Below are 22944 nucleotides of genomic sequence, written 5' to 3'. Positions count from 1 at the left end.
TTTCCAATTATTTTTTTGACAACTAACTTTAAATAACTTGATACTTTCTTTGTGGAAGTCACCTTATTAAATGCTAATTTTTTTCTATCGTATTCTTTAAAAATTGCCACGTCTCTAATCTTTATTGGTAATCTATTATTATTGGCAAGGGGTCATTTAATTAAACGTTAACTGTTCGTTTAGTACTTAACAGAGACATTGGCCCATTTAACATGTTGCAAGCCAGGTTAAAACGCGTTTGTATCAGTTAATATCTCAATATCGGTACAGAATGACATTGGCCCTTTTAGAACCAAGCCACAGAAATACTCGCACGCAATATAGTTTTCGTACAAGTCAAAACAGAAAAATGTTTCACATGTGCATGTGGAAGAAAACGCAGAAATAATCTTAGCTGCTTCTCAATGCAGGTTAGGAAAATCTCCCAACACATTGGGTGATATGAATAAACCAGAGACGTATCTCTTGTCTCATAAATATTAAGACATGTCTCAAATGTATATGAATAAGAAAGCGATCTCTCAGCAGTGACCTTTGCTCCTTGAGACACAGCTCGTTAGCGGATTCTCCCAGAGACACATCTCCAAATGTATATGAATAAACTGGAGTTTAGACTCAATGAATGGAAACTGGTCTCAGAATTTCTTGAGACAGCCCAGAAGGTGACTCAAGCCGATAGAATCAGGCTGAAAACGTGATGGCGGAGTTTATGATGGTTTTACAATGGAGAAGAAAAATTTATAAAGCACGAAGAAATTCTCTCGAACATGATTATAAAGATCTCTACCGTTACCGGAAAGAAAATGTGGAATGGTTAGCACATTTTCTGGAACTAATACACGAGATATTCATATAACAATAATGATAAAGATGATGACGATGATAGCCATTTGCAATAGGATTTACATGCATCATAAAGTCTAAGATGTTCAAAATCAAAACCAGAAATATGCAAAACCGTGCAACATACAATTCTGATAATTTTTTTAGTAATTATTAAATTAATTTAATTATTCTTAATCTATTCTACATTTGTGATTTTTTCTGTACGTTAACATTTTTTCTATTCACAAAATACGACTAACATTTTATAAATGAAATTCACAATCACGGAAAAGGCCGAAACAAAACATAGCTATATTTAAGATATGACCTACAATTATTCAAGGGTTTCATTATTCACTTTGTTCTGCTCCTTAGCTGAATGGTCAGCGTGGTACTTTTCGGTTCAGGGGGCCCCCGGGTTTGATTTGCTGTCGGGTCAGAGATTTTAACCTTAAATCCTCAACATTCCTGCAACTCACACACAACACTATCCTCCACTACAATAACACGGCAGATGACACCTATCCTCGTCGGAGGGTCTGTCTTACAAGGGCTGTACCAGGCTAGAAATAGCCACACGAAATAATTACTTATTATTATTATTATTATTATTATTATTATTATTATTCACATTTTGATATCTGGAAGGATATTTTTTAAAGTCTGAAAATTATCGCTCTCTATCACGTGTTGGCCAAATGGTGTTGAACGAATGTGCGAGTATCTTTGGTCCTGGTGTAAGCTATCCCATTTATGTTTAAGTGCCGTAAAAAACCCTGCCCATGCCTTTTTCGATTGCACTGTTTCTAAGTTTATTTAAAAGTTTCAACCGGCAGCTCGTGCCCTTGGAAAAATATGCTGTAACTGGTTTCACAACATTTAACAGATTCGCATAATGACATTATTCGGCCAATGATTTGCTGTCTCTATGTGTGCTGCTCTTTCTCAACCATCGCACCAAAATCTCACTTGTGCCGAATACTACGAGGGAAGCATTTGGATTGAATCAGACAGATTTCGATGAAACTTCCATGAATTGTCAATCTACCGGTCTTAAATTTATTGCTGATATTCACTTTGTCATAAAATCAACGACATTGTTATAATGAATTGCTAAAGAACAGATGGGTGGTTTGCAGCTGTATTGACCTCGCGTATGCACTGATAGTTCTGTTTTAAAGCTATATTAAACAGTGCGCTATAGAGTGAAAATTAGATTTTGACAACATGAACAGAATGTCTTGCTCGTCAAACCCATTTTACTAACGCACAGTATATGAATATTTCAAAATATTAGGCTTTTAATACTTCTTTGTCGTTTACAATTGAGGCTAAAATATCTAATATGAAATCCTCGTCATTTGTATATAAACTTGCATGCTATAAATAGCCTTAAACTTTCGGATTCTTGTTGAGAGTGATTCATTTTGTCACACTGCGGGTAACCTATATAACAACGTCAATCATGCAGCGATGTTCTGATGTCTTAATTGATCATCCTACCATGTTTCATTGAAATCGCTGCCATTTACACACCATGTTCCATGTACAACTGAAGCAAAAATTTACTGTCGATAAATACCGGTACGAAAATGTTATTTCGCGGCAGAACGGTTATCAGCATTGAGTTCTGGATGTCTATAGCTCATCATGTTACTATGTTTCACTGCAATTTGTCCGGTCCAAATCAAACAACTCCCTTGTTAGTTATATTCGTTAATGAATACGGATAGCATTTTGTATTATTTCTATGTTTTGAAAGTTTGAAATTTAGACAGTTTATGCAACAGTATATAGGTACTGGTTGTATATTATATACCGGGTGAGTTGGCCGTGTGATTAGGGGCGCGCGGCTGTGGGCTTACATCCGGGAGGTAGTGGGTTCAAGCCCCACTGTGGGGAACGCTGAATATCGTTTTCCGTGGTTTCCCCATTTTCACACCAGGCAAATGCTGGGATTGTACCTTAAGGCCACGGTCGCTTCCATCCCACTCCTAAACGTGTCCCATCGTCGCCATGAGACCTATCTATGTCAGTGCAACGTAAAACAAATTGTAGAAAAAGTACATTATATGCAGAAACACCCCTAGCTATGCACAGGTATGATCAATAAACTCCTCATATTCGTGAAGAATGAAGTACAAAGCGTGTTTAAAAAGTGTTTGAATGACTTTCAATGACCGCAGAAAATTATGCATTTGTATGTGGATCCTAAATGTGATGATAAATACAATGTAACTTCTTACACAATATCTAGAAGGAAACTTACAAGAAAAGAAACCTTAAATCAGTCGTTCCCAAGCTAGGGTTCAAGTATACTAAGTGTACGAGCCACTACGTTATGTAAGCCTAGAAAGAAGTGAAATAAGAACTAGTGATTACTGAATATTGATAGGTAGAATAGGCTCCCAAGTGAAACATAACTGAAGAAGAAGAAAAGTCTGTCAAGAACTATTCTAAATGAAAAAAATATCGGTGGGTGATCCATTTCGGTTGTACTTGTTTGTTCTGCTCTTTTCTCCCTTTCATGTAAAATATTTTCCATTTGCAGTTGCAAAATCTGTTTTTGCACTGAAATGAGTTCTTCTATTTTTTCGAGAACACACTGTCGCTTTTCAATCTTTTTCACTTTTAAATCTAACACTTTCATCTGTTCCACCAAACCCACTCTTCGTAGCTCTCTGATTGTTAATTCACTCGTCAGCTGACAGATACCAGAACCAGTGTGCGAGACTCGTCTCAAGCAGAAGGAGACAAGTCTCGTTAGCGAGAAACAAACTTTATTCATATACAAGACGAGTTCTGTCTCGCAAGTGACTTCCGTCTCAATCCTCCTTCGAGACTTGTCTCCGAGTTACATCTCATTTTTATTCATATCACCCATTGTGGTAGAAATCAGCAAAGTCTTTGTATTGAAAAATAGATCTTTCTGATGATCACATAATTGTCTCACAGATTAAGCATTTGGCTTTATCATCATGACTGACAAAAAAGATGTTAAAGTTCCCAGTTTGATTGAAATAGACTTTTGTAGGTCTGTGCTTTCTTCAAAACAGGTTGTTCCGTTATTATGTTGTCTTGCACTTGTCTATTTCACTGATAAACAAGCTGTCTATCACTGAGCGCTTCATCGTTCTCAACGCACTACACCACCCGAGTTGGACTGATGCACAGTGCCTCTGTGCCTCGGTTTGCACGCATGAAATTTTGGGTGTTTGAGAGGCCCTGTGTTAGACACTTGAATGCTGTGGATAGATTTGTTGTACAGAATGTTATCTTTAGAAAATATATAGACTTTTCAATGCTATTGTATTTCAGTCTTGTACTCTAAAAATTGAAGCCTATCGTCATGATTAGAATTAAACAAACTACAAGTCTCTCTTTTGAGCCTTTTTCAGCTGAAGGACAAAAATCTTCAATTTTTAGAGTAAGAAATTGAAATATAATAGTACTGAAAGGCAGAAAAGTCTATACATTTTCTAAAAAGAAAATTTTGTACAACGATTTTGTCTGTGAATACGGAAAAATTATGAAGTTCATTACTTGTGGACAGATTTAGCGTTAGAGGAATTAGGACCATGATTTTCTCGGTGTATTCATCACATGAGGGAGCACATGAGGATGAAATAGACAAGTGTTAGGAAGCACTGAAAGACATCGTAGTCAGGGTCAACAGCACGGATAGGATAGTGCTAATGGGTAATTTCTATGCAAGAACTGCAAGTAGGAATGGCAGCATTTGGTGGACTTCTCTGCTAGTATGGGATTATCGGTTACGAATTCATTCAAGCATAAGGCTACTCAATGTTGCACGTAGAAGGGTAGGGGCAGCAGATCTGTAACAGACCATATTATACCTGAATTTGAATTCAGGAAACCTGATAGGAATGTATCTGTATTCCAAGGATTTTTTGACGATTACCTGATCTTCAGGGAACTAAGTATCACTGGGTCTAGGGTAGAGTCTGGCCACAGAGAGATAGGAGTAGGAAATCTTCAAGACAAGGAAATGAGACAAGTACACATATGATTTCTGAAATGCTCCAAAGAACAGTCATTCAGTTCAGGATTAAAAGAGTGGGTGGCATACAGGGGTACTGCTCAAGAAATGGCAATCAAATGCTAAGATAGAAAAAAGTGAACATCTTGGTGGAATGATTTATAAATAAAATAAAATATAGTAATCATAAATGTTTGTAAACGTTGGCATCAGATTTGACAAAAATGGATCCCTCAGATTATAAAAGGCATGATTTTTTTTTCTCTCAGGGCTTTGGCACTTGCGCTTCAGGCTGTACCTAACCCACTGAAAATGACTAGGGTGGGAACTGCAGCAAGGTATAACTTAAATGAAACCTCCACAATAATTTGGAATAAACAACCTATATTCTATAATGACTTTATACATAGAGATTCCATTTATCAAACACTTGTAAGATATATACAAATAAGACTGCACAGTTTCTCCCCACTAACACGTGAACATATAACCAAAGCTAAGTCTGAAATAAAACACGACTCCTCCTTGATGAATTTGTATAAGCATACACAGGTCTTGAAGATCATAACATTGACACATGGTATTCTGATTCTAAACAGTTATATGCTGTATCTTAAGAGACAATTGCTGATCTGTGAATATATTAGAATTTCTGACGTACAGTACACATATATACAAATAATATCCCACTCAGAAAACCTTCCTGCTTCTACATGTAATATATGAAATAAATTAACACTTCAATTGACGTTATATTGTCGTTTGCGCCTGCAAAAACTATGTAAAATATTTCAGCTGTGAACTTCAGCCTATGAAGTTATGTCATTTAAGGTTCAATTCTGTGGCAAGTAATGTCAAACAATACTTGCACCTGATGTATGTGCTGCGGATCAGTATTTCCCCCACAACTTTATCGCACGGCTGTTTTTGCAGGCTCAAAGACGATAAATATTGAGGGGTTGTGATGCGTAAACTATCACTCAACGCCCCCATGCTGAACCACATTGTGATTGCACAAAACCCTCCTCATGAAATCAACTTTAAAATGTAGAAAGAAAGTGTGTAAAAATGTAGGTAAGGAACTGCATACAGATGAAAGAAACAAGTCATTGTAGAGCCCAGGAAATATTCATGGGAAGATTTCGGAAATAATCTGGAAAGGACTGGTCAAGTGGCAGGGAACTATGGTATTGTGAACTGTCAGAAAGGGAGGGAAATTAATAGCATTTTGGGGAAATCATGTGAACACATTGTAGGTGCTAGGGAATCACTGGACATACTGAAGGAATATTTTGAAGAGGAGCTGAATGCAAAAGGGAATATTTCTTCTGAAGTCCCCAACAACGGAGGGGAGCAGCACAATGATGACAGTGAATTATAGTTGACGTGGGAAGGAAAATCAGCAGGAATAGATGAAATTACAGCTGAAATCGTGGAATATGCAGGAAGGCAGGGATGAAACAGGTTTATACAGTAATTAGATTAGCATGGAATGCGAGTGTGGCATTGGGCAGAAACGCATGAACAGTTTCGATTACGCCAACTTGGTCCTAATGGCAGATTGTGTTGAAACTCTGCATCTATTCTGGAGCTTCAAAAGACGTGCAGCAAATATGATATGAAAATTAGCATTTCCAAGACTAAAGTAATCTCAGTAGGGAAGAAGCCTAAGAAAACACTGTCAGGTTGGAAATACAAAACTGAAGTTTTACAAGTGTATTCTTGCAGGATGCTAGGATACTTCAGTAAAAATGAATGAAGATGCAGCAAAAGAAATGCAATGAGCTTGCAGTTGTGATGGAGAAATATGTAAATGCACACTATTTTTTACAATTTCCTTTACGTCGCACCTAAGGTCCAATGTCGACGATGGGATAAGAAAGGCCTATGAATGGGAAGAAAGCGTCCGTGGCCTTGATTAAGATACATTTGCCTGGTGTGAAAATGGGAAACTATGGAAAATCATCAATCAGATCAAAAATTAGATGTATGGCTTTTCAGGAGTTTGCTCTATTAACTAGCATTTTGTCCACTGTGGAGTTTTATCTCCCGTATGCAGTTATCAGACTGTGCCTCATAAATAGGCTTCTGATAAATTTCACCTGCATACACCCCAGCATCAGTGGGTAGGGTCTGACACATCCCACTCTGACGAGTCCAGTGTCAGACCTAAGACGAAATGCTGGTTAATAGAGCAAATGCCTAAAAAGCCATACATCTAATTTTTGATCTGATTTTTTAAATGCTCTATTGGTGGAAACATATCTAATTCCCTCCATGGGAATTTAGAATTTCCAAATGGAAAATCATCTTCAGGGTTGCCGGACAGTGGGGTTTGAACCCTCTATGTCCTGGATGCAAGCCCACAGCTGCGCGTCCCTAACCACAGCGCCAACTCGCCTGGTCAGACTATCTTGACATTTGTATGTTTTTAGACTAACGGGAGTGAAGGCTGTGTGGACTCAGGATATCTCATTCATAATATCAATGTAGTTGGCCCGTTATTGGACATTATAAATTTTCCAGCTAACTCATTCCTGGTTGCCAGCATTTCGCCTGAGTGTGCCAAGTTGGGCACATCAGTTGGTAAACAGCACACTCACTAAGACGCATGGGTAGTGCATACCGCGGAGGCCACTGCATAGGTTATTTGGGGCTACCGGCAGTGGCAATGCTTTGTCTCATTTCCAAAAATTGATGCCTGCCTGGCCATCAGCTGATACAGATGTTGATTCTCACAGGGATCTGTATTCTATCAGCTTTATGTCCGTATTGATAATTTGAGCACACAAGTATGAAGGATGAGTTGTCCACCTAATCAATACTTTATTTTACAAAGTGTCTAGAATATTTACATTAAAAGACAGTACCAGTTTCGACTTGTAAATAAGTCATCATCAGCTGTTGATGAACCTGCTTAATAGCGACTGTGCAGGATAAAGCACTACTAAAATTAAACAAGAATGCCACTATTCTAATAAAATACTTACATAATGTTATAGTTACATATGGTACAATAAAGGGCTTTGACTTGCTAGAATCCTATGAATGCCACATTTTCCAAAAACAGTATTGCTAAAAGGTTAAAAATAGGGTACCGTTCTTAGGGAGCTGGAAAATTTATAATGTCCAATAATGGACCAACTACATTGGTATTATAAATTTACTCATTCAGGACAAATATTTCAGGTTCCCTATCGGAATCAACATCTATATTTTATTCATAAGTTGGAAGTAGCAAGCAGAATCAGGTGGGAAGAATGGCAGTACGGTACTCAGAATAAGGAACGAATGGCTAAGGTAGGAATAAACTCTTTGGGTGAAGCTGTATGCATAAATTGGCTGCAGTGGTTGGGTGATAGGTGAATAGAGGATAGGTTACCTAGGAGAATAATGGAGAAGATTGTAGAGGTGCATGGCTAATTCACAGAAGCTTACAGATTATCTCCCCTCATTTAGCAACTGGGAAAAATACTCGTTCACAAGCCTCTCTCGGGAACATACATGTCCTTGTTCATTGTTGTGCAAATGCGGAATCACTGGCACGTTATCATCGAGAACTCTAAGGTCAGGATCAACTGGTGCAGAACAGCAGTAGCAACGACAATGGCTTGTGCTTTCTCGAGGGACACTCTCATTCCCAGAGATAGTACTGGTAATCGCTGTTTCCAAACTCCATATTGCCTTTCGACAACACTCCTTGTTCTAATTTGTGCTTCGTTATAGAGGTTCTCAGCAGCTGAGTTGGGATTAGCGAATGGTGTTACTAAATATGGTCTATTTTCATAGCCACTGTCTGCCAATATTAAAAGATTCCTCCATTCATTCCTCTCAAGTCTGGCTTTCAAGTGGCTATTATTGGAAACAACCTGGTCATGGGCTGATCCATGCCATCACATGACAATATCCTGGATTTTCAGACTTCTATCACTCACTGTTTGCACATTGAGTGAAAAGAAGCCTTTTCTGTTCCGGTAATATTCTGCGTTATCACCCCCTGCAAATGAAAAAGAAAATGCCATTAATATCAAGCCATTTTTTATTCTTCCCACATCTACTGCACCTCTTAAGTAATTGAGGATAGGGTATACTAATAAAAGGAAAAGATGTAATTTAGGTATTGGTTTACGTAATCTGTAGGGAAATCACATCTATTTGTCATTTGGAGTTACTAACTTTTCTACATTTACTATTCTGGCTTGTTTAACATACACTAGCATGAGCTTTCTATCCTCTAATGTCAAGGATTGGTTGTGGTTGTACAATGCTTTAAATTGTATTTCATAAGACCTTGTAGGGTATTGCAATACAGTTTCTTTCATTAAAAAGATGCCATTAAAAATTTCATCTGGAATATATGATTTAATTTGGACTGTATTGACTGCTTCTTAAAAAAAGGTAACAGTATTAACCCTATACTGAGTAACCTACCTGTTACTTTCTGTCGGTAATATAGTATATGCAACAAAAACTGCTTTGTAATACCCCACATTTTGCCTCTAATAATAAGGTATGATACAATAACGGATTCATCCAGATGATCGCCTTGAATGAAATCTGAGACAATAGCTTTCTTAATACATACTCTTCAGCTGCTTATTGCATACCAAATTGTGAATGCACACAACTTTATAACTATTATAAAGGTTGCAATGTTTTAGCCTACAGGGAAGAACCTTTTTCTTCATATACTCAGTCTGGTTCTCAAACATTAATTAAATGCATGAATATTAAAGAAGATATAATACTGAGTTACATCTTTGTTAGACTATATATGAGTAAAGATGAAAGAAGCATGCTTAGATCTGACAAGTCCAATTAGTAATAAATACCAGTTGATAGACTTCCTAATGCAGGATATTGCTTGTTTCATTTGATCAACCCTGGTAAAAATGTGATAGTGTGCTGAGTGACTTGTATATCTAGTACCTGCAATGTGTATAGCAGCTATTTAGTGGTAGAGGAAACCACAAAGGTCAGTGGGGAAACAGTCTGACCACTAACAGCATGTCAAGTACAAAGTGAAAGAAGGTCAACTGCCTGGGGGTGGGAGTTGGGAGAGGTTAAGAAACAAGAAATAAGAGAATGTTTACAGCTTCAAAATGTAATCATGAGACACACTTTGCCCATGGCAGCATTGCATTAAGGTTCCAATATCACCATATTCCATAGGCTGGGCATATCTAGATCAAAGAACTCATTCTCACAAAGTGCTACATCTAGACTCTGGAAAAGGCTATATCAGAGCAGGAATATTTATGTGATATTCTAAAAGTGTTAGTGTACTTGCAGCACAGTAAATTAAGATCTGAGCTCATCGCCAACTATCAGTGTAGCAGGTGTTCTTGCTCGGCAACCCAAGTTTACACAGTTTCTATAGAGCATCCAGCGTTAAGAAAAGACTACAGGCCTTACGGGCTTTTACTTCTATTGGTGTTACCCACTTTAGTTCTACATGTATATAAAAATTATAATGAATTCCTATCAAAATGTATAATTTTTCTTATGAAACAAGCATTTGTTGTGCCATACAATACTGAAGAAGACGTAAAATCATTTTAATATCTTTGAGTTTATCCTGTTAAATATCGTATATGCGGTTCAGTACACGGAACAGCCGGCCATGCTTGTCGCATTGCGCGCCACATTTCAGCGTGTAGTGCGGAAGTGTGTACAGTAGTCAACACGTGTAATAACTCAGCTTAACCACTGCGAATCATCATTGGTGGGGTCAGTGTGGCATGTTTCCCTTTTTGTGTGTGTCACTCATTACAGTGATTGCTTATGTAAGGGAGATATACAGCAGAGTGAAGTGATCGTCTTCCTGGGGCGCATAGTGTTTTGTTCTAAATACAGTATATTGTGTTTCATTTTTCGTGTATTGCATTGCTTTTGGTTGTGTGTATCGTGTATTGTTTTCGTCTGTTTAGTATTTTATATAATCGATCAGCGAGTAATACATTTCAATTATAGCTGAACATGTGAAATGGTGAAGTAATCAAGTTGTCAGGAGAAAGGAACGGCAAATGGTGCTTAATTCATTTTCATATTTGAAAACAAAGCATCCAGGACAAAGTGTAAACTGGGTAGTAGATAAAGCTGCGAAGTTTTTAGGAATTTCGAGATCTTCCGTCTTCAAAATAACGAAGGAAGCCAGCGAAGGACCACTCCGGAGTCCCAGCAAGAAGCGGGAAAGGAAAAAGTTAATTCGCAGTAATTCCAGACTCATTAAATACGATGATTTTGTCAGAAGTGGAATACGGCACACTGTTCATGAATTCTATTTTAGAGATGAACCGCCAACTCTGAACACAATCCTCACTTCCGTAAACAGCAACCCCGAACTACCTGATTTTAAGAAATCATACGAATAGGTCATTCAGCATTCTGTATTTTATGTTGCGGAAGAATATTTAAGTTATCGTATTTTGTGATAAACATGAAGCCCTTGCATCTGTTGTCACGAGTAAATTTATCTGAAATGACCTGAAGGATACATCACCAAGATAGAGATATCTCGCCGTCAGCTTCCTGTGTTGTAACCACACAGTATTTGCCTTAATAATGAAATGTTTCTGGGGTCTAATAGATTCAGCACTGCGCTCCCTTAAAGCAACAATGATCATGAAACTTTCTCAGATATAAGAAACAAGACAATCATTTCGGTTTCTGGACATGCATGTTATTATTATTTAGTTCGCATCCTTGCATGTTCAAACTCTTACTCTATTTCGAATGTTACAGTCGGTGGGCTATTATCCTTAGAAACGTTACGGCAAAACGAAATTTCATGACTGTAATTTCAGTAATGACTGGAGATAATCTGGTATTTATATTATTATTAGTCTTGGAACAGCTGTACCAAGCGATGTATAATTTTATGTCATCACTGTATTTCACAAGCAGTGTCCGAGCCACGGTGAGTGAGCGAGTATGGCAACAGTGGAAGGCAGCGGGCCCATAAGGCCTGTAGTCTTTTCTTAACTCTGGATGCTCTATAGGATTGAACATCTACAGCCTGTTTACAGTCATTCGACCGGGTCAGGAATGCAATGAATGAAGCCCTCATCTTGCAGAAAACCGGAGTATCCAGAGAAATAGCTGTCCTCCCTTCACTTTGTCCAGCACAAATCTCGCATCGAGCGACCAGGATTTGAATCACGGAACCCAGTGGTAAGAGGCTGGTGCAATGCCGCCTGAGACGGAGGCTCCTAGACAGTTTCTAGGATTTATTTGTAAAAATAAGTAGGCCTAGGTGAGCAAAGGTCGTCTGCAATATTCATCCCAGTGATCACTGGCCTCAGAAGAGCCATGTTGCCCGAACAGTGAGAATATGTTCTTTCTCCAACATATTGCTCACCAGCATGAGGTACTTTGTAAATCTGACAATATCCTAGAAGTAAAACATGATGCTGGGTTGATATAAGTTGAAAATTGATAGCTTACCATGCTCTTCAGCAACAACATTTAGGGTAGTTCAGAGATATAGGAGATGTACGATTACACTAGACTGTACAGATGGTATCTAAGAATTACAATTATCATGGTTAAATTATGAAACCAATCAGGTAGTTGGAATGATAAGCCTCTTCTTTTATTTTATTTATAAGCAAGTACCGGTATGGGGTAAATCCGGTCAACGTAATTTGGGACGTTAAATACTGTTAAGGACTTCTTGAAAAGGTCAAGTAAACTTAGCTTTGGATGAGTGGTATTCTCTATGATGGAAACGGTAAGAGAATGTTGTGAACAATATGTCAGCTCACTGTAATTTGTGGCTGTACACCAACGTATATCCTTGATTCACCACAACAGTTCATAAGTAGCAACAGGCTATTACACTGGTCTAAGTTATGTGAAAATATTTCAGCAGGCCTACATGTTCAGTACCAATGAAACATAATAACAACAGAGAGAAAAGGATAATGGTAATGTATTTGCGATTGTATGGATGCACAATAGCTGAATCTAAATTCACATGAAATTAAAGTAACAACAGGTGAAAGGGCAGCAAATAGGATAAAGGAAGAAACAGAAGTGAGGTAGCCTCACATACCAGTAATGTGTAGATGGAGAATACTACTGTATAACACTGCATATTTACCTGGAGATATATATGAGTACAGTCCAATGCCCCAACAACTTTGGGAAATCGAGCAATTCTGTAAAATTCCATCTGTACACTCTGGATTTCACATTCGGTGTATGGCATTCTAATAAACTGAGGTCGCAGCCGTGCAATAGCCCAGGTGACTTGTTTTACAATTGAACATGCTGTTGATTTACTAACACCACTAAAATCACCAGCTGCTACGAACATTGCCCCAGTTGCATGAAACCGCAATGTTAGCAATAGGCAGTTCATGGGTGAGACTGCAAAATTCCTACAAAAAGAAAAAACGATACACTTGATTTCAAGGGAAAATAGGTATCCATACATCATATACAGGCTTCCTCAGCACAAAATGTAACTTATTAGGCATATGAGTATTAGGATAATTGAAAGTATGGTATCTGAGCACATAACAGTGACAAAAATAGTTGTAATTTAATAATAATATGTTAAATAATCTGAATCCTGGAACCGCTCTATTTTCACCACTCTACCAAAACTAACTCCTTGCAAGCTGTAACCTAACCTGTCCTTGTTGAACCATGTAACCTAAAAGTCGTTCAACACAAACGTGAACACAAATATGAGCAAGGGAACAAGCTAAATGTTTGATCTTTCCGTAAATCTCAGTTTGTTGCGAATGTATACAGTGCCCATCTTCGCTGAACAAGTTCTTAAAATCCTGTAATTAAATTTCACTTCAGAATAACACTATATAGCGTCACTTCTTAAATCTTTTGAGTGATAATTGTGTGACTCCAAGAATTATGTCAAACTACTAATACAATAACGTAACTTACCGATCACTGACGTTTCGTAGTTCATCTTCAATTAATCCCAAAAGGTAGAGCACAGTGGGCTTTTTAAGCCTGAATCTTCAAAAAAACTCGGCGTCAGTCCAGATACAGAAATGATCTGGCCTTTCTCGTATCGGCGTAGGGGACGCCTAATTGGTACTAATTGTTCATCGTCATCATAATCATCAACAATCTCAAGAAGCTCATCCATGATTAAAACCTGCTAACCTTAAGACATATGGAATTACGAAACAAAATTACGTATACCATGACATACAATCTTAAATTAGTGTATCCTGCTGAGTTTTTACTTACTGCAATGCAATACCGATCCCGAATGCTGTCACTGTATCTTGTTTTTTATCAACAACTTGAGATAACAAGATGCAAGGAGCTTCAAATACAATAAACAGTTTTCAGCTCTCAAGAATTGCCCGGCAGCTAAAGGTTTATTGGCAGCTTCGGGAGGCTGATAATTTATGCGCCGGGTAACTACGATTTATGCTGCCGACAGTGCTACCCGGGAATGGACGAACGGAAATATCGTTTTACACGGAGGGCAAATTACCTGCTGCTCTACCTGGAGGTGGTAGAACCGGCCCTTAGTGCACTATTCTGTTTACATGTTACCTCTCATTACTCATTGTACTATATATAATTCGAATTTACTTGTCTATCATCACACCCATCAAAATCACATTTACTAACAATGGCATTACTTTTAGTTAGTGCTAATCTCTTCTCATTTCTTTCTGCCACATGTTTTTTAAAATACAAAAAGGTTTAGCTACTCTTCCTGGGTGGAACCATTTTTTATTTAACAAATTAGCTATTGTATACAATTCCTTCTCTCGTTCTACTTTAAATTTATATTCATCACCAAGATATTTAGTTCTCAGTGCATTTGTTCCCTTACATGTTCTCAATAAATGAGCTTCTTCCATTATTTTGCCACAGAATAAACAATGATTTTCATTAAGTTTATCTCGCAGTCCCTTGTTTTTATATAACCCCATTAGCCACCACACCACACCTCTTAGTTCCCTATTTAGGATTCTTTTTTTCTTATTGATATGTTTTGAATAATTCTGCAGAATTCTGCTAGTGTTCTTTTGGTTTCACATTCTGTTTCTCTAAGTCCCTCACTCTAATCGTTAATTTTTTAATGAATCTGTTCTCTTTACTGTTCATCTCTTTGTCCCAATATTCTCCTATTCCTATTTTATCTAGCATACTTTTCACTTCCAATAGCCAATAATCATCATCTAACTGTCTCATCTGGTGTTGGTATGCTAGGTTCAATATTCCGCTCCCCTCTCCCCTTCTTAATCTTAACCAATATTTTACTATTTTCCTGCTTATATCTGCTAGGATGCTGATATCTTCACATATACTTCTAGCTCCACTATTTGCTGTATATTCTGGTAGACCCATCATTATTTTACAGAACTGATTACTTATTACATCTAGTTCTTTTTTGTCTGCTTCGATGCCCCATATTTCTACACCATACAGTGATCTTGATACCACAAGAGCATTCAAAACATATTCGTTCCTCTTTTTACAAAAATCTGCTCATAAGTCCTGAGATCCCTGATTTCTGTACATTTTCAAGGCCTTGATCCCTTGATTTTTCTTTTCTTTACACTCCTCAGTATACCATACATTTCGTTTATATTGCCTTCTCTTACTAACAACCATTTCTTACCAGCTACTTCTATTGGTCTTTCAGGCATTCTTATTGCTTCATCTATGTTATTATCATGTATCATATACTCCATACCTATCTTCAAAATTTCAAAGGTTTTACCCCTTTAGTAGTCCCTAAATTCTTCTCTTTTTTTCCTCGCTCCACCTGTATCTTACTAATTTTCTCTGTTCGTAGTTGAAATATTGTTTACCTTCTTGTTTAACTTCATCCCTCAGTAATAGAATTGCAACTGGGAAATGATGAGATGCTGTCCACATTTTTACCTGAATGTCCGTAATGAAAGTTAAAACCTCTCTAGATGCCAACACCAAGTCTATAACACTCCCTCCTGACTCAACTATGTACGTTAGGTTACCTGATTCGTCCCCCAGCCAGCCCCCATTCAAGATGTACAATTCCTCTATCGCAAATATTTCCAGTAATTTCTCTCCATTTTTGATAAACTCTTTGTCTTTGCTTCTCCTTCTTTCTATTAATATTTCATCAGTTTTTTAATCGTATAATGGATTATTTAAGCCAACCCTTGCATTAAAATCACCCATTATAATTATTCCCGCTTCTTCACTTCCTAATTTAATCTGATTTACTGCATCAACAAGCTCTTCAAAGAAGTTTATCTTCTCTAACGGGGATCCCGATGGGTGATTGTAACCAAAACCAATGAAAATTTCTCTCCCACTCTGGTTTCCCTTTTTTACTTTTACCCAAATCATTTCCTCACATCCCGATTCCCATATCTCCACCTGCTTACATATTTCGTCTTTTACAATCACTGTTATCCCTCCCGGGTAATGCCCTTTCAGGCTCCTTTTATATTTCATTTTACTCCAGACCTTAAATGCTGGTATTTTCACATTTTTGCTAGGCGACAACCAAGTCTCTACTATCCCAATACTCTCAGTATCTCTCATTAGATCTATAAATTCATCATTTCCCAGTTTGCTTAATATACCCGCAATATTTATTGATACCACTAGCCAGCCTAGTTACTGTTCGTGGGTATATCTGATTGTATGTAATAGACAAGAAAAATGTTCCACCGATCAATACATTTATTGTGAATGAATTATTGCACTAGTACCGGTTTCGACCTATCTTGGCCATCATCAGCTAGCACACAAATTTACAGTCAAAGGACAAAATTACAAAAATGTTACGTAAGAGCATCCGGATGTCTAATGAAAAATGGAAGTAAAATATATTGCAGTATGTTGCATTAAAATATCTCTGATTAAAAGTGGTGATGGTTAGAATAAACTAAAACCTATTGATTGAGCATGGATATGAGTACATAAACACATTAAAATATATATGCCACATCATAAGACACTAAAAAATATAGCACATTAAACACATTAAAACATGGTATATTTTAAAAACGTCTATTAAAATTTGAGTTCATGTTGCGTTGCATTCATTCTTCAATCCTCTTGTAGTTCTTGTGTTGATTAAGTTGTATAGGTGAATATCGAGAATGTTATATGGCTGATATACTTTTTATCGGTATGTTATAAGAACTCTTGTCATTAAAATTTAAAAATTGAGTACTGTGCAATTCAACTGTTGATGTAGTCAGGTAAAATTTATATATACAGCAAGATAGGGTTTAATTTTAGAGCAGTTGGTGGTGACACTTCTCTCGTCTATGCTGTTATATCATTGTTATCTGTAAAGAAAACCTAATTCTCCCTGTGATGTCTTACCTCCTATGGACCAACTCTCCTTCTTGGGTTAATCTCCTGAGTTGGTGATGCCTGGTTTTGGTCGCCGCGTCATTCAGTACATTGTCCCTGCTTTGTTGCCACACACAACTGCTGACTCAGATTTATTGCCGTCACTCACTAGACTGCTGGACTTCCGCATAGCTGACGCATCAAGGCAATGTCCCAGCTCGCGGAGCTGACTAACAGTCCATATCCTGCTCCACAAATCGGCCGCTATTATAAGTCCGTTTCCATGGATAAATGCTTTTAGGCCCGAGTGCCACGCCTTTCCTTGATGAAACGTATTTTTTGCATATTTTCCATTTCTTCTTGGTCCAATTTTTCTTGATCCATATTTTCGTGCCATTCAGGTTTCTCATGTTTTCCAAAAATCTTCGAGCCTTCAAATTAGATGCCATACATAATTTTACTGGGCTTCTCCCCATATTCCTTCCTAATCTAAAGGCACTATCAATATCACTCTTGTTGCACTCGACCTTCAAACTCTCCCTGATTAGGGAAAGTATTCTACCTAGCATATCATTAAAGTCCTCTCTTTCTGTTTCTGCCAACCCGTAGATTATTATGTTTCTCTTCCTATCTTCCCTTGATCGTGTCTTTCCCTTATCTTTGAGGTTGCTTAACCTTTCTCCTAGCTCCAGTACTTTCGTCCTCATTCCATCTATTATGTTTTTATTCTGTAACACGTTCTCTTTGATATCCTTGAATTCTGATTGTATGAATGACTTCAAATCCTTCATTTTTTTTGTTCTGTTAAAATTTCCTTGGTCTTCTCTGCTTGGCATTCTTGCATGGCCTCCTTGAGCTTCTCAATATCTTCCCATGACAGTGCAGGGCCAGGATTTATCTCCACTCCACCGATCACTAGTAGCACCATCACCACCACTAATTAAACTACTGTTTGTATAATGTTGAGACTTTTTTTTCAACATTTGTGATGATATCTGCCTATAGCACACCTGTATTGATCAACTGAAACTCGCACCACATGGTCAGCACTACGTATATTCACCTCACGAGCTGAACTGTAAATGGGTCTCCCTAGTGAATGCTAGAGGCCAACTGTCCACTTGGCAGCCATTATCTGGTGGCTTATGCCACCAAAACCCCTTTCCTTGTCCCATGAACAATGTTTTTGTCACTAGTTTGACCCATAGATATCATAAATGTACGTCAATATTGTAGTTTGTAGTTCCTAAGCATTGGCAGCTTTGTGTAGTACGCTGTGGCGTATTTCTAGACAAAGAAACAAAACAGAGTCATACTACACCTAGATGGTCACGCAGCAAATGGTGACTGCTGGTGTTAATATTGAGAAAGCACATAGTAAATTATGCACATGCCAAACTTATTCTGCTACTAAGGGTTAAATTCTGACCTCAATAATGTTATCTAGAATGAGACTTACAAGTGGTGCATTTGTTGTTCCTTCAAGCCAGGCTGGTTCCTCTTTGATCTTTACCTCCATGTCCATTTCACACTGCAACTGAAGTAGTTCGAAGCTACTGGGATTGTTGATTAATTCCAGTGACCTTACACTGAAACATAAGCCAGAAAAATATATTATTTTATTGCTGTCATTGCTACTAACATTATTTCTCAATAGACTAAGCAACAAGCTTGTAATTTTACCGTCAATAATATGATCATACCGAAAAGACTCAAAATTTTACATGACTGTTGATATTACGATCATACCTATAGGACCTCAAGTTTTCTGTGAATGATACTATGATCATAGCTAAGGACCTCCTGTTTTACATGAATTCTAAAACAGTGATCACTTCCATGAGAAATATAATTTAACATCTGTCGATATCAAGATCATAGTCAAAGGACACCTAGTTTCACATGGCACCTTATATCATACCCATAGCTATATAACAAACAGGTTTTTATATGGAACTGAAACCACAGCAAGATGACTTTCTTTAGATTGTACAACTTTACTTGGATAACTGTGGTAATTCTAGAGCTATACATACAAACAGAGTCCTGACCAGAAGTGGATGAAACAGTAATATGGGAAGATAAATTGGAAGTGCAAGAACAAAATACTGTATGGAAACAGGAGATAGAGGAATACGGAATGAAAGTAAGTGTGGAAAAGTGTACGATAGTAGTAATGGTGAGAGGTAATGGAGAAGGAAGAGTGAATATTGAAGGAAATGGAAGACCATTAGAAGTTGTGGAAAGTTTAAAGTATTAAAATTTACAATTAATTTATTGAAAACCAACTATTCAGTACTTAACAATCTTTATGACTATAATATAATAATTGTATTATATAATCAGTCATAAATTCCATACTCTAAGCCAGAGCTCTAGAATGGATGTTATATTTAAAATTATTCCTTAAAAACTATTTGTTTACAATAATTTACAATGATGTATAAAAACACTATGGTCACAATTTGGATTGAATTGGTTAGTCTTGTCGTGAAGTTTTAATGGGTATCATATTATGTTTTAGGTAGCAGGTAGGGACCCTCTTCTTAGGCAGCCCTACCCAGGGAGTGGCGCCCCTGCCTTTGTGAGTCCCAGAGCACACTGACCCGGTGTGTAACATCTGGTATGGGTCCCAGCTCAGGGTTACGAGTGAAGACCTCAACGGCATCTACGCCGGAGAAGGTGGACTTCGGTACGGTGGAGATGACAGAAGGGGCAAACCCGTAGCGTCTGTCTCCATCTTAGGGGCAGCCTAATTTTGAATCTGGCAGTAGGTTTAAAATGCCTTTGGGTATGGTGAGCCCATCGTAACAACAGCCTATATGGACAAAGCAGATATGGTGCCTCAGAAAATGTTAAGGCGTCCCCTGCTAAAAGCGACGCGCAGCTCTTCAGCTGCTGGGGGAACTGTGATAAATGGGCAACCAGCACCAAACTACATCAAGATTGCAACAGTAAATGTACTGACACTGACGGGAAAGACAGAAGAACTAGTTGACTTCATGATAGAAAAAGATATAATCATACTTGGACTGTGCGAGACCAAGAAGAGGGGTACAGGGGAGATTTCTCTGAGAGAAGGGTACAGGCTGTATTACAGCGGAGGACCTGAAGCAAAAAATGGAGTGGCTATCATACTTAGAAAAGAAATCCAAGAATATGTGGAATATACAAAATACATCAGAGATAGGATGATGATGATGAGACTCCAGTTTGAAAATGGCGTGAAACATCTATATGAGTTGTATGCCACACAAACTGGTTGCATAGATGAGCATCTAGAAGACTTCTTAGAGGAAGTGGAGAGACAGATAGAAGATAATGAAGTGCTATTGATTGGAGATCTAAATGCACAAGTTGGAATGGAAAGACAAGGAAAGGAAGATGTTGTAGGGCCCCTTGGATATGGAAATGTAAATCCAGAAGGCGAGTTGTTGGTGGATTTTTGCATGAGGAATCAAATGATTGTTGGAAACACCTGGTTTAGGAAGAAGAACAGTCAGAAGATTACAAGGTATGGTTGGGGAGACAGACGAACAAGGACCATGATTGATTATATAATCATAGAGAAAGAACACCAGAAGAACCTTTTAGATGTAACAGCCATGCCTGAAGAAGCCTTTGGTGGAGATCATAGAGTTGTGATAGGAAAATTGTAAGTCGGAAAGATTGAAAAACTCCCATTAAGAAGAGAGAAAAGAATTAAAGTATGGAAGTTGGAGAAAAGCATTCAAGAAGAATTTCAAAGGGAAATAATACCCTTGGTACCCAGGACGGAGGTGGGGAATGTTGAAGATGAATGGAAAAGATTTAAGGAAGCACTGGTTGGATGTGCAGAAAAGGTATGTGGTAGAACATCAGGAAATGTGAAAGACAAAGGGACACACTGGTGGAATGATAGAGTAAAGATTAAAGTCAAGGAAAAGAAAATGGCATGGAAAGCATGGAAAACATCTAAGACTGAAGAAAGTAGAAGAAAATATGTGTAGACAAAGAATTTGGCCAAGAAAGTAGTGGAGGAAGAAAAGAGGAAAAGCTGGGCATTGTTCACACAGAAATTGAGAGATGATATGCAGGGCAGCAAGAAATTACTGTATGGTATCTTAAGAAACAAAAAGAGAGATCAAGTAAACACCAGATTTATGAAGGATGAAGGTGGCATAATTTTAACAAAGCCAGAAAAAGTAAGAAATAGATGGAGAGAATATCTTCAGAAGCTGCTGAAGATGACAGTCATTCAATGGACGACCAGGAAAGGCAATTAGTTAATGAAGAAATGGATAAAGAAATTACAATGAATGAAATTGAAATGGCAGTAAGAAAGATGAAGAATGGAAAAACTGCTGGAATAGATGAAATTTCAGTGGAGATAATAAAGGCAGCTGGAGCTGTAGGCCTTCAGTGGACATATCGAGTTCTCAGGAATGTCTGGAGGAATAAGGAAGTCCCTGAGGATTGGCATAAAGGAATAATCATCATCCCAATTTTCAAGAAAAAAGATAAGAAAGTTTTGAAGAACTACAGGGGAATTGCTCTAATATCCCATGTTGCTAAGATAATGGAAAGGATACTGGAAAGTAGAATAAGGTTGAAGGTTGAGAATCAGATACAGGAAAATCAGTTTGGTTTCAGAAGTGGAAGGTCAACAATAGAGCCCATTTTCATTATGAGACAACTAATGGGAAAACAATGGGAGTACGGGAATGATATGGTGATGACTTTCATCGACATTGAAAAGGCATATGACAGTGTCCCCAGGACTAAAGTTTGGGACAGTCTGGTGCAAAAAGGAATTGGACAGGGATTAATAAAAATGATCATGGCATTGTATAAGGAGTGTTGTAGTTGCACGCAAACACAAGTTGGCAGGACAAATTGGTTCAAAATAACTAGTGGGCTGAGACAGGGAAGTGTTCTATCACCAACCCTGTTTACAATAGTAATGGATGACATCATGAGAACAGCAAAAGCAGCATATGAAGGAAGAGAAATAAACATGATGTTATTTGCAGATGATATTGTGATTTGGGGAGAAGACGACAGGAAGGTTCAAGAACAGTTGAATGTGGTGAATGGGAAGATCGAAGAATGTGGATTGAAAATAAGTGTAGAAAAGAGTAAAACTCTTGTTATGACTAGAGGGAGAAAGAAGGGAAAGGTCAGCCTAGACTTGCAAACAAGCCCCTCGAAGTAGTGGAAACGTTCAAATACCTGGGGAGTGAATTAATGGAGAATGCTCGACTGGATGCTGAGATTAATAAGAGGATTCAAGCTGGTAGTTGTTTCTATCATAGTGTAAGAAAAATGTAATGGGACAAAGATGTGCCAATGGAAGCAAAGGATACTATGTAAAAGATGTATTACGTACCCATAACAACTTACGGAGCAAAAACTGGCACAATGAAAAAGAAGGATGAGAGTCGAATACAGGCAGCCGAAATGAAGTTCTTGAGGAGTATGATACAGAAGAGTAGAAGAGACAAAATAAGGAATGAGAAAATCCGGGAAGAAATTGGAGTGGAAAAAATGAATGATAGAATAGAGAAGAGCCGACAGAGATGGTTTGGCCACATAAAGCGAATGAGTGACGAAAGAATGCCAAAAAAGGGGATGGAAATGAAAATCCAAGGAAGGAGAGGCCGTGGACGACCACGATTGAGAAGGAAGGATACAATCCAATGCAGTATACTAGAAAGAAACCTGGACTGGGACACAGTGTTGGAGGAGGAGTGGTCGAAAGACCGAAGAAAGTGGAGAGCAACCATATTTGCCCCTACCTGGCTACAGATGGATAAAGGGAAATGATGATTATGATGTTGATGACA

The 22944-nt window shown here is 37.9% G+C and overlaps 1 protein-coding gene across 1 annotated transcript in view; it reads right to left on the bottom strand.

The window, feature by feature from the left end:
- Window positions 1-22944, bottom strand: part of LOC137502871 (zinc finger protein 184-like) — an 88422-nt gene that overhangs the window by 63256 nt on the left and 2222 nt on the right. Inside the window, exon 2 of the mRNA XM_068230030.1 lies at window positions 18579-18708. Within this exon, the coding sequence (XP_068086131.1) occupies window positions 18579-18644 (66 nt within the window). The 5' untranslated portion in view covers window positions 18645-18708. The remainder of the gene's footprint in view (window positions 1-18578; window positions 18709-22944) is intronic.

The sequence above is a fragment of the Anabrus simplex genome, chromosome 13 (genome assembly GCF_040414725.1).
Source record: "Anabrus simplex isolate iqAnaSimp1 chromosome 13, ASM4041472v1, whole genome shotgun sequence".
Classification (NCBI taxonomy): domain Eukaryota; kingdom Metazoa; phylum Arthropoda; class Insecta; order Orthoptera; family Tettigoniidae; genus Anabrus; species Anabrus simplex.
Note: the sequence above shows the minus strand (reverse complement) of the source record. Positions and strands in the feature narration are given on the sequence as shown.